Source organism: Nelumbo lutea, chromosome 5, assembly GCF_056320005.1.
Source record: "Nelumbo lutea isolate HS-2025 chromosome 5, American lotus-T2T, whole genome shotgun sequence".
Lineage (NCBI taxonomy): Eukaryota > Viridiplantae > Streptophyta > Magnoliopsida > Proteales > Nelumbonaceae > Nelumbo > Nelumbo lutea.
This window is the reverse complement of record NC_142688.1, coordinates 23,677,799-23,690,367: the sequence shown is the minus strand read 5'-3', so window position 1 is coordinate 23,690,367 and position 12,569 is coordinate 23,677,799. Positions and strand designations below refer to the sequence as shown.

The 12,569-nt window shown below is 38.1% G+C and overlaps 1 protein-coding gene across 1 annotated transcript in view; it reads right to left on the bottom strand.

The window, feature by feature from the left end:
• The window catches only part of LOC148851021 (exocyst complex component SEC3A), a 128,877-nt gene extending 118,408 nt beyond the window's left edge, over positions 1 to 10,469 (bottom strand). The window contains exon 1 of the mRNA XM_088942820.1: positions 9,969 to 10,469. Coding sequence (XP_088798946.1) covers positions 9,969 to 10,149 — 181 coding nt within the window. The 5' untranslated portion in view covers positions 10,150 to 10,469. The remainder of the gene's footprint in view (positions 1 to 9,968) is intronic.
• Positions 10,470 to 12,569: the final 2,100 nt, after the last annotated feature.

Here is a 12,569-nt window from a genome sequence, read left to right as displayed (position 1 = left end):
CAAAGCAAGGTTAGGGTTTCTTGGAGTTCGTCCATGCAGTCCTAGTTCAGTTGATTGTATGAGGAGATAAAGGGCTGATCGATCTACTTGAGATTGCCCAGTTCTTGGATTTTTTTGGTGGGTTTCAGTCATCAAAAAAGGTGATGTGTTTTGGCATCAAAATCATGAAGAACTGGAGTGCGGGGAAGAGTCCTAGTCAAGTCATACTCTTAATTTTTGACCTGGTATTGGGTGCTCAGACTTTTCTGGACTTCTTTAAACTTTTTACAGAGGGTGGTTTAGTTTCTGGCTGTTTCTAAGCCTCCTGGAGAGATCGATTCACTTTTCTCTCTTCTCCCATCTTTTCCCACAACTCTCAAGAAGGAAGATTTCTCTCCGGGTAGGTTTTTCTTCCTCCGGAAAGGTTTTCTACTGCTTGTGAGATCAATCTAATCTTGGAGACTTTCTACCTAGTAATTTTTTGCTTTTGATCTGATTCAATTGAAATGGAGGGTTGGAGTACTGAGTAGAAGTCAGCTAGTGACCTAGATCTGGGTGTAGGAAGTACAAGTGATCCTTTTGGATCTGGGATTATTACCATAGTAAAATTGGATGGTATATATTATTTAGAATGGGCACAATCAGCCAAGATGATATATATTATTTAGAATGGGCACAATCTTGTGGTTCAGATCAATAGGAGTGGTGTAGGTTCTCCTATTGGAGCATGTGTGGAGTCAACCCTCTTGTGCTAGCGTTGAAAGAACCGTGACTATATTACAAGTGAAATACCTGGAACTGGGATTATTACAAGTGATCCACACATCATCAATGGGATCAGAGGCAATAACAGGTTCAAGGGAAATACCTGGAACTATATCAGCCAATAGGAGAACCTACTCCTATTGATCTGAACCACAGGATTCATACTATGGACGGTGAGTTGGTTAAGGATGCAAGGAGATATTAGAGGATGGTAGGCCAGCTACTATATTTATGCATGACATGCCCAAACATTTCCTATGTTGTGAGTGTTGTGAGTCGGTAATAAGCATGCTCCTCAGGTTCAACACTGGGAAGCCATTGATAGGATACTTATATGCCTAAAGAAACATCCTAGCAGAGGAAATTTATTTTCAGATCATGGGATTTTGAAATTGGAGTCCTATACAAATGCAGATTGGGCAGGTTGTCTAGATGACAGGAGATCCACATCAGGGGTATGCACATTTGTGAGAGGAAATCTGGTTTCGTGGAAAAGTAAAAAACAATCAATAGTGGCAAGGTCAAGTGCAGAAGCTGAATATAGATCTATGGCCCATGGTATTTCATAATTACTTTGGGTTAGATCCTTGTTGAGTGAAATTGGGATAAATGTAGAGGAGCCCATGATGTTAAATTGTGACAACAAAGCTGCAATCAATATTGCCCACAATCTAGTTCAGCACAACAGGACTAGACCTGTTCATGGGCCGGGTGGCCCGATGGGCCGGCCCGGGGGACGGGCTTGAACAGGTATATAGGCCCGCGGGCTTAACCTCGGCCGAAAAAGCTCAGCCCGCAATAAATTCGAGCCGGGCTCGGGATTTGCCAAAATAGCCCGGCCCGACCCGACCTATAAATAAACCTAAAAACCCTAGTTGAATACCCCTCTTTTTTTCACCTCTTTCCCTTCTTCTTCCAACCGAATTCTTCTTCTCCACATCCTCTTTCCCTTCTTTATATACTTTTTTAATATAAATAAATTTTGAATTTATATATTTTCTTAATGTAAATAAATTCTGATTTATATTGATTATTGAATAGGGAAAATTTCTAATGTGTTTTATTAGATCGGGCTTCGGGCCCAAGTTGTAGGCCCGTTGGTCAGGCCGGGCTCGGGCCTAACATATTTCTGTTAATGAAGAGTAAAAGCCCGGCCCGAGCCCGGCCCGGCCCATGAACAGGTCTAAACAGGACAAAGCACATTGAGGTTGATAGACACTTCATAAGAGAGGGTGACAGCCGAAGAAGTCCGCCTGCCTTATGTCTCCTCTGAGTTATAATTAGTTGATGTCTTCACCAAAGGGGTTGCAAAGAACAAGCTTGAACATGACCTATGCAAGTTGGGAATGTGTGACATTTAGGGCCTGTTCGCTCTGAAGTCTGACATCTGAAATTGTAATAATTACATTAAGAGGTATATTGATATTGGTGAACTTTTCTTTCCTCTGAACTCTGAATGTAGAGAATGTTGTTTTGAACTCTGAATTCTGAAAGCTATCAAATATCCATTTTGACCCCATATATGAGAGTTTTTGTTTGTCTTTTTGGGGGTATCATTGGAAAACAAAAAGTTGTATGATTGCACTTTAAGAGATAAGAGATAAGAGAAAACGAACAACCAATTTTCTCTTAAAGTTAAAAGATTCCTCTTAAGAGATAAGAGTTAAGAGGAATTGGACAAGCCCTTACTCCCAACTTGAGGGGTAGTGTTGAGGATATTGTGTAGATTTGTTAGTTAATTTTGTTTATTATTTGTTTGGATAGAGAGTGGGGACCACAGCACACTTGTTGGGACCCTTTGGAGTGAAGTTTTTAAGTTTTTTATTGAGTTTATTTGTGTTAGCCGCCCTATAAGGGCATATTAGTCATTGTACTCTTTTTTTACTTAAGATATAAATACCAATGGAGAGGGCGGCCAGATATGTTTTGGCTCTCTCTTTCTTTCTCAACCTCTTCTCTTCTCCTTCTCTTCTTCCACAAGAAACACTTCTTTTCTTTTTTTCTTTACAGATTTTCTGATTCAGCAGATTTCTACTCAAAACAAACCATAACCCACAGAATAGCACCCCTAGAATCCCACTTAGATACAGGGTCAAGAAAGAACCATTTCCCACATCAAAGGGGAAAGTCCAAGAAAGCTGAATAGAGAGCAAAAGAGATTCCATAGAAATCAAGTGGACAGAATGATCATAAAGGACAAAGTTCAATTGTTATCAGATGGACGTCTTTGAGGGAGAAAGGCCCTTGGTGATTCAGAGACCTTATTAAAGAGGCAAAAGCACTAGCATCTAACCTGCAAATCTCATTTAGGAAGGTCTACAGATCTGCAAACACATTTGTTGACTCTTTTTTTTTATGACATGGTAAAAGAAAACTTATTTAAAAAAAGGCCAAGCCAGCTAATAGTACAACAAGGGTCTGGGGATTGATCAAGCAAGCATCCCACCCCAGCCAACATCCACAGCTTACAACTCCCACAGACTCCTTGAGTTCAGCATCTGAAAATGACTTTAGTGCTCAAACTCCTTACAGACAGATAACCTTCCCAGTAGCAAATCTAATCAATATATCAACCTCCCTTTATTGGTTTGAGACAGTCTCCTATTCCTTTCAGCCCAAATTGTTCTAATAACAGCTGCTGGAATAGCCTTCCAGGACACATTTGCCTTTGCTCCCCAGACCTGGCAGCACCCAAGAAGTCAACAACTCATGCACTGAAGCAGGAATAACCCAGAAAAGTCGCACAGAATTGATAAAATGGTTCCACATAGCTGCAGCCACCGGGCAGTGGAAACAGGGATGATCAACGGATTCCTCTCCCTACCCACACAACAAACAGCTTAGATCCTGGACCTGCAAATCCCTTCTCAGCAGGTGCCCGAAGTAAAAATATTAACTTGGGGGGAGAAGTTGTCTTCCATATCTGCTTATAGGGAAACTGGATATGTCTGGGATTCCTCAGATTATCAGCAAAGGACTTAACTGAAAACTCTCCACTCTTGTTCCTCTTCCAGCCCCACTTATCAGCTGCCCCTCCCTGACTGCTCTGTCTTTTAAGATCTGCAGCACCTCACAAACAGATCCCAGCTCCCAATCAAAGAAGCTTCTGCAAAACTTAGGAACCCACAGAGTATCACCACCTTCCATCACTGCACAGCCAGCCACAGAATAATTCTTAGATTCAGCTAGCTGAAACAATTAGGGAAAAATAACTTCAAGAGACCTCTCTGAATACCAAGGGTCTTTCCAAAAAGACAGATTCCAACCATCACCCCTGTTTCTACTGTTGCTACAGTAGTCCGAACCAGTAAGGAGAAGAAGAAAGAGAAGGAGAAGAAGAAGAGGAGAAGAAGAAGAAGATGAAAGAACTGTCGAACCTGATAGCTAAACCCTATCAGTCGACCGCTTAATAGTGATTAGGATCTAATTAAATGTATAAGGACTAAACTGCCCCTACTTAAGTATGGGACAGAGAACATCTAATAAGACTGCCACATAAGCTCATAACTTAACCAAGGTGAGTTGATTAATCTACCCTCATTCGGCTAACTCTAACACTCCCCCTCAAGCTGGAGAATATATGTCATATAATCCTAGTTTGTTACATATATAGTTCACTCTCCCTGAGCTTAAGGCTTTTGTAAACAAATCTGCCCACTGATCACCTGAGCCTACATGTTCTGTGCTTATCTCTCCGATAAGAACCTTCTCCCTCACAAAGTGGCAATCAATCTCTATGTGCTTTGTTCTCTCATGAAAAACAGGGTTGGATGAGATATGGAGCGCAGCTTGATTGTCACAATACAACTTCATAGGTTTATCCATGTGGAACCCGATTTCTTGTAGGAAATTCCTCAACCACAGTAATTCACATGTAGTGTGTGCCATGGCTCTGTACTCGGCTTCAGCACTGCTTCTAGCCACAACCGTCTGCTTTTTACTCTTCCACGTCACAAGATTTCCTCCAAGAAATGTGCAGTAACCTGTAGTAGATCTTCTATCAGACACAGAGCCCGCCTAATTTGCATCCGTGTACCCAACTACTTCAAGTTTTCCTCCTAGTTTATACAATAGCCCACGGCCCGGAGCTCCCTTCAGATATCTTACAATTCTAAGAACTGCATCCAGTGAGATATGCGAGGGTTCTGCATAAATTGGCTCACCACACTGACTGCAAAGGAGATGTCTGGTCTCGTGATAGTCAAATAGTTCAGCTTCCCCACTAGTCGTCTATACCTTCCAGGATCATCAAATATTTCCCCTTGTATCACTGCTCAACTTAACATTTGGTTCCATAGGATTCTTAGCCGATTTTGCATCTAACAGTCTTATTTCGTCCAATAGATCGAGAACATATTTTCTTTGGCACAGGTTTACACCTTGTCTTGATCTAGCAACTTCTATACCCAAGAAATACTTCAATGTCCCAAGGTCTTTTGTTTGAAAATGATTTTGCAGAAAGACCTTTAGTTTGTCGATCCCCAATTTGTCACTACCAGTTATGACAATATCAACCACATAGACCACTAATAAAATCTTTCTAGCTTCTGAGTCATAGTTGAACATTGAATGATCAACCTGGCATTGTTTCATCCAAAATTCTTCACCACTTCACTAAACTTCCTGAACCAAGCACGAGGCGATTGTTTCAACCCATAAATTGCCTTTTTCAGTCTGCACACCTTACCAGCCTCCCCCTAAGCAACAAACCCAGGTGGTTGCTCCATATACACCTCCTCTATAAGGTCACCATGAAGGAAGGCATTTTTTATGTCAAGTTGAAATAGGGGCCAATCATACATAACTGCCAGGGAAATTAACACACGGACAGAGCTAATCTTAGCCACTGGAGAGAAGGTCTCCATATAATCCACTCCATACAACTGTGAATAACTTTTAGCAACAAGTCTGGCTTTCAGACGCTCCACACTACCATCTAGCAAGTATTTAACAGTATACACCCATTTACAACCCACAACATGCTTACCAGGAAGAACAGTAGTGAGCTCCCTCATGTGAGTATGCTAAAGAGCAGAGAGTTCCTCCTCCATTGCCTGCCTCCACCCAGGTGAACTAAGAGCCTCTAACAACCCCCTTGGAACAAATCCCATTTGCCAACTCTTGTTGGCTAGAAAAGTTTGGGCTGATCTTAACATGAAGGAGCTCCTGGCCCAAGGGTTAACTATCAGACTTGATTTCTGTTTTTTCCTCTTTCGTTGTCTTTTTTTTTTACCGATGACACCTAATCCTCTGTCTGCTTTCCCTAGATAGAACCAAAATCAGATGATTGAGTAATACCACCATAGCAAGAACAATACAAAATGATTTGACTCTAAATTTTGCCTTATGTTCCTCCTTCCACCAAAGACCGCCCATCACATTTGGTCTAATAAGAACATCTTTAAGATTTTGGAACAGATAGTTAAACCGCAAAATTAAAAAAAAAAAAAAAAAGTGAAGTATATAATATCAAAAGAAAAGGTCCTCGTGCAATGAGACGCTGTACATGTATAATCCAATTAGGAACCTCCAAAAAAGCCCAATTTCAAAAAAGAAGAAAGACTATCATCTTTAAATACATTGTGTATAGGCATCCAATTTCTAAGTTCCTCTATGACCAGATTTATCACCCCTGCTTCAGATGTTGATTTCTGATAAAAAATTCTATTATTTCTCTCATACCAAATGGCCCACATAATCGCAAGAGGGATTGCTGAACAGTAAATTTTCCCTTTCTTGGACACTTCAGGGACTATCCATTCTCATAAGAGTGCTTTAATTGAGTGCAGGAAGCACCATTACAGATTTAGTACCCTGATAAAATGAAGCCAAACAGAAGCACTAAACCTGCAATCATGAACAGATGGTTTACAACTCTTCCTCACTATCACACGGCGCACACACATCTTGTCTTGAACATTGAACCCCTTCTTCAGCAGCATTTCTTTAGTCAGACATTCAGCAGCATTTCTTTAGTCAGACATTCAGCAGCAGTTCCCAATATAACTGTGCAGTATTTATTTTGGAAAATAAATAACTATAATCTATTGGGTTAATGTGAACTAATGGTCCTCCAAAATACTCATAACAGTTTTTTGGATGGATAAAATACTCATAACAATTCATAGCAACCAACTTTGTAATACCCCAATTTCATACTCCATAATACAAAAGATGCTAGATCTAATTAACTACAAGAGCAACTTAAAAGTTAATATTAGCGGGTAGGGTAACTGATGATCTGCAGCGTTTCACCTTTATTTTGAGGAGTAGTTGATGACCCCACACATGATACAGAGAAACTTATACAAAGTGGCAAGTCTTGAAGTGTTTATTTAATTTGGGAGACTAAATAGGTTTTAATTGTAATTAAACAACCCACTTCATCTAGAAGAATGCCACTACACCAATATAACATCTTGAAGCCTTTATGCTGGGCTTTTTATTTGAGTTATGAAATTAAAATTAGATTTGATTTGTCATTAAAAGATATGACCTGACTTTCTTACTTGAGTTAGGAAACAACACAACTTGAGAACTATAGTAGAACCACCCTGATCTACATATATTTTTATTTTCAGTTAAAATTTACTTATCCTTTTTCTGAGTGGGGGGATAGCCATGTCCTTGAAAGAGAAGCCTTCTCGTCATAACCTCCATTTGCATTTTGAAATTTCCAAAATAGTGCATTCAGTGTTTTAAAAGGCATCTGAAGCTTACACCTTGAGGCTTATGTTGAGGTGAGGCTAAAGAAAAATGCTGTGAGGCTCAACCCTGAGACTCATGCCTAAAAGCATGAAACACATACCTCACACCTTAGATGCCTTATGTCAAGAACTCAGGATTTCTTTCATACATAAATTGAAGTAGGGTTTTTCATCGTAGACCAAGTTAAAGAAAATTTTAAGTTTTCCATGTCTATATTCTTGATTTGTTTAAATAGTTAGAGTTTCCAACACCAATTTGACACTTTTTAAACTAAAAGATTTCCAAGGGTCCATTTGGTTCCCAAGAAAGGTATGAGAAAGTTAGAATTTTCCCAAATAATTCCATTTTCTCAAGGAATAATAGAACAGGAAAGGAAAATGGTGAGACATGGAGTTTCAAAACCGAGGACACAGGGTCACACCAAATCAGTGTGGCCCCACTAAGAAAAGATTCTACTGAGACTCTTCCAAGAAAAATTTTTGGGACTTGATAGAGGTCTCATCTTCCTTCCCCGGCCCAGCTTTTCACACCCTCCAGCAGTCACATCTCCAGCGTCTTCTTTGGCCATAACCAGCAATGGTAAGAACAGATCAGTGTTCTATTTGTTTATTTTTGCTTGGTTTTTTTCTCCCACAGTTGATCACTTACCCCCTCCCAATGGTCAGAACTTCAGCCATTCATATCATTATTTTTTTATCAGTCGCCATTCACATCATCATCTCCAGCAATGGTTCGTTTGGGACAACAACAATCGATTTCGGTATACCTGTTTGTTTTTTTCCTGGTTTTTTGGGTTTATAGGTTGCCAGCGAGAACTGATTGCCCCTGTTTATAAACACCACATATTCCAGTGGTGTATGCTACATGCACATGGCGCTTTAGGTCTAGCTCTACTTTGTTTAAGTTCTTGTAGAGCTAAACACGTTTTCTCCACCCTGTCTTGCATATCAAAGGTAGATTTGGATCCTAATCTATGAGCTAAACACGTTTTCTCCACCCTTTTTCTGAACCATTCTCCACCCTAAAATTGTTTGTTGGATTCTTTATACGTCATATATATTTCCAAGTATTTTGGTTCATGTTTGGAGTGGCAAAATAAAGATGTTGTCAGTTTATGAATGGATATTTTAGACATTATATACTATATTATTACAGGGGTTGTGATTGGATGTTTTATACATTATATACTGTCATTATACCCCTCAGTTCATGCACATGGTTTATGCTTGGAGGTTCCTGCATACAATTCTGCAAATTTTCCCAGTAAACAAATGTTGAAAACTTGATTCTCCCACATATTTGGTGCAGGATCCCCCAGTGGTTCAGTGAGAAAATAATTTTTCTGCTTCTCATCCCATCCCATCCTTCCAAAGCTCCCATCCCAAACAAATTTTTTTGGGAACCAACCAGACCCTAATAGTCTCAAAGGATTTGAAAGAATGTGGTTAGCATTTTTTAGAACTCCCAGTCCTTTATAGTCCTTAACTAAGCGATGATTAATTCGTCCAAAGACTCTTATATGGCATTTTGTGCTTAGTTGCATACTTTCTCATTCAATTCATTGTTTTATTGAAAAATAAGATCTAATGAGACTTAAGCCTTATAAATTCAAACTTACACCTAACAAATCACAAAATCTTAGCACCTAACCTCGTGTTTAAAAAAATTACCACAACTTTACACACACGCACAAGCTTTATTCCAAAATTGGACTAGAACCTTCAAGCAAAAGGGTTTGAAGCACTTTTTATCACTCACGCACACACACACAAGCTTTAATGCAAAATTGGACTAGAACCTTCAAGCAAAAGGGTTTGAAGCACTTTTTATCACTCGTTTTAAAACCTCTGGGTGCGAAATTGCAACGGATCTTCAATTATTGTTTCTTGCTGTGATAAAAGCTCAGAAAGTTCTTCTATCGCTTGTCTCTCCTTGCAAGTAATCATCAATTGCTTTATGCATTCATCAATAAAGTGAAACAAGTGGACTCGCTATCATGCTATTACCATGCTCAAAGTAGAGATATTTCTTCGGTTGTATTTTAGAATATCTAACACCCGCCGTCTGGAAGCCTTTTATCACTTACCTCCTGCAAGTAAGTTTCTTCTGTGTCCAAAATTTCGAGTTCATGCTTCCAGGCAAAATAAAAATTAATAAAAAAAAATGGCAACAACCAGATATTAACAGTGAAAGTGCTTAACTAGCTTAATCATTATTCTTTGAGTTGAACTCAAACATTGAAATAAAATGTTTGAGACCATGAAATCCATAAGTGGAATTCTGTGGGTCACGTTCAAGCAAAAACCATTTCCAGGGAAAAGATTGAACTTTGGCAATTATTCACGTAATTAAATCCATGCTTAATCACACATGATCTTTGATAACGTGACATTTGAGCATTACTTTAACAGAATTCAATCAGAAATGCATGCAAACAGAGTAAATATTCGCTGCCAGATCGTCAAAACAATCAATTGGGGAAACAGCTTATGAAGAAATCAGTAAGAATAGCGTACTGGATAGCGCAAGAACCCTAGGTTTTGCCATGTTACGAGCTAATCGTCCTGATCTACCCCAGATCCCACGATTTTTTGAGAGGCGGATCGACATCACGATTTTCTCCTTAGTGCCACTACTCTCGAGAGCTGCTTCACAGGCTCGCCTGAGCTCCTCGTCGTCCGCACTCGATTTCGCCATTGTTGTTCTGCAATTCTAGTCCGGAAACGAAAACAGAACAGTTTTCGGTTTTCTGGTAGTTGAAAGATCGAGTAGGCGTGCCTCAGCGTGAAGCAAACCCCGCCGAACCAGGCTGGTTAGGAGTTATTACAGCACAGACGGAGATGTCTGGGAAGGTGGGAATAACCGAATGAGGGACTTTGACGAGGACCGAAACGGCGAAACCATTTGACATGTAGTTCACTGCGACTAAGGTTGCAGCAATTTCTTACGACCACCCAACGAAATGCGAACACGTTGGCGACCAAAACAAATAATTCGACCCAAAAAAAGTATGTTATAGAAAACACTAAAACAGATGTCTATTTATCTTTTATATTTTTAAGGATTTATATTAAAAAGGGAAAATTACATACAGTACCCTGTCCTTTGAGGTGGTAATACTTTAAAACCTCAACTTTTTAAATGCGAAAATCAAGGACCCCGAAGTTTCAAAAATCAACATTCAAGTCCAGCACCATTAATTAGCGCAACATTAATGGTGAATTTACTGAATTAATCATTTTAAATTCCTTTTATCCAAGCTGCTCCTCACATTCCTCATACCAACCAGCGCAACATTATAGATAGCATCTACAGTATTTGTGTATTGTTATTTATAGGGAGATGTTTCCAATACATTGTGGTGAGATATATTTATGAGGTCGGTGTGAGGTGTATTTTCTGAAGAATAAATCTCAATTCCTTTTGTGCAGTCTTAATAATAAATTTGTTAAATTAGTTTGAGAAAATGATCAGATTTTGATGCAAAGGCAGTATGATATAACTGAAAGAGCCCCTTATGAAACAGTCTCATAAAATGTATAAAGGGTAATTTTAGAATATTGAAATGTTTCGAAAGGCACACATGACATTACATGCTACATATAACTCTAACAGAATCCTAACGGTTGGACTTGAGTGTTCATTTTTGAAAGTTGAGAATATTTGATTGTCATAATAGAAGTTTAGACTCTTAAATGGTATTATCCCCAAGGTACAAGGTCTTATACGTAATTATCTCTTAAAAAATTATAGAGATATTTTTTTTACAAAAGACATTAAATTTGATGTCTCACTTTTTCATCCGTTCATGTTCACTTGATGTTTAAGCCACTGTGGTGTCTACTTACGGACAATGAACGAAAAAACACACACAGTAATACCCTTGAAATTTGTTTAGCAATTTTTTTCATTTCCTAAACTACTGAATCCTTGAGAACTAAGACATTGTTCTTACTCTTCTGACAAAGCAAAGTAAAATGAAAGGAGACTCTGTTCGTTGATAGTAAATGCAGCAATTTAAGCCTTAATTTTCTCTACAAAAGCAAATCTTAGCACCGCCGGACTCCATTCGTCAATTCGAAAGTTCTAAAATTGGGTATTGGGTGTAAGTATATAATTGATACTTTGATTTTTTTTCTTTTTTAATTTTAGAATCATTAGATGGTTGGGTCCATAATTCTAAGTTTTATAATTTATAAAATGTCTTTTGTGTTGGTGTGTATATAGATGCATGGGTACATAAGATATGCCCAATATAAAATGTATCATATCAATATTTTAATTTTTGTTCTTAGGGATGGTCACGAACCAAGCTTTTCATGAGTTTTTTTAACTCAGTTTGGCTCCGTTTAAACTGAGGTTCGAGCTGAATTCAAGTCCGATATATAAACTCGATTAATAATCGAGCCGAGCTCAAGCCCAATGAAGCTCGGCTCGTAAGGCTCGTGAGCCTAGTATTAAATAAATAATTTTTAATATATACATACATGCATGCATATATATAAAATAAATAATTTAATTAAATATAATAATATTTTTATTTTTTATGTATAATAGTAAATGATTTTTATCATTCTTATTTTCTTGTATGTAAAATAAAAATAATTTTTATAATTACTTTTTTGTATATATAATATTAAATAATTTTATAATTCTTAATTTTTTGTCTAAGAAATAAAAATAATAATTTTATACATATAATTTTTATTTTTTCAAAAAAAAACTTGGTTTATAGTCGAGCTACGAACCGAGCCAAGCTCAAGCTCAAGTCTAACTTGAATAAAGTTTGAGCTCGAGCTCAAGCCTGATACTATTCCTGTGAGTTGAGCTTGAATAGCCAAATATTCCATGCATATCACGTATATATTTTTCAAAGAGTAACCATTATTGTGATGTTAGTTTATTGGTTATAAGTTTTTTTAGTATCATGTCCTTTTGATATCATAATCAAACCCTTCATTTTTATCAAGTTTTTAGGGAATACCTATGATTCCATAAGGGCATTGTAATGGAAGAGCTTTAACCAATCAAAGCCCCCCGTGAATTTTGATGAATACCACTTGATTGACCACCTCTTTTATGATACTAATTGATTGGTTGTACGTTTTTCTGGTGTC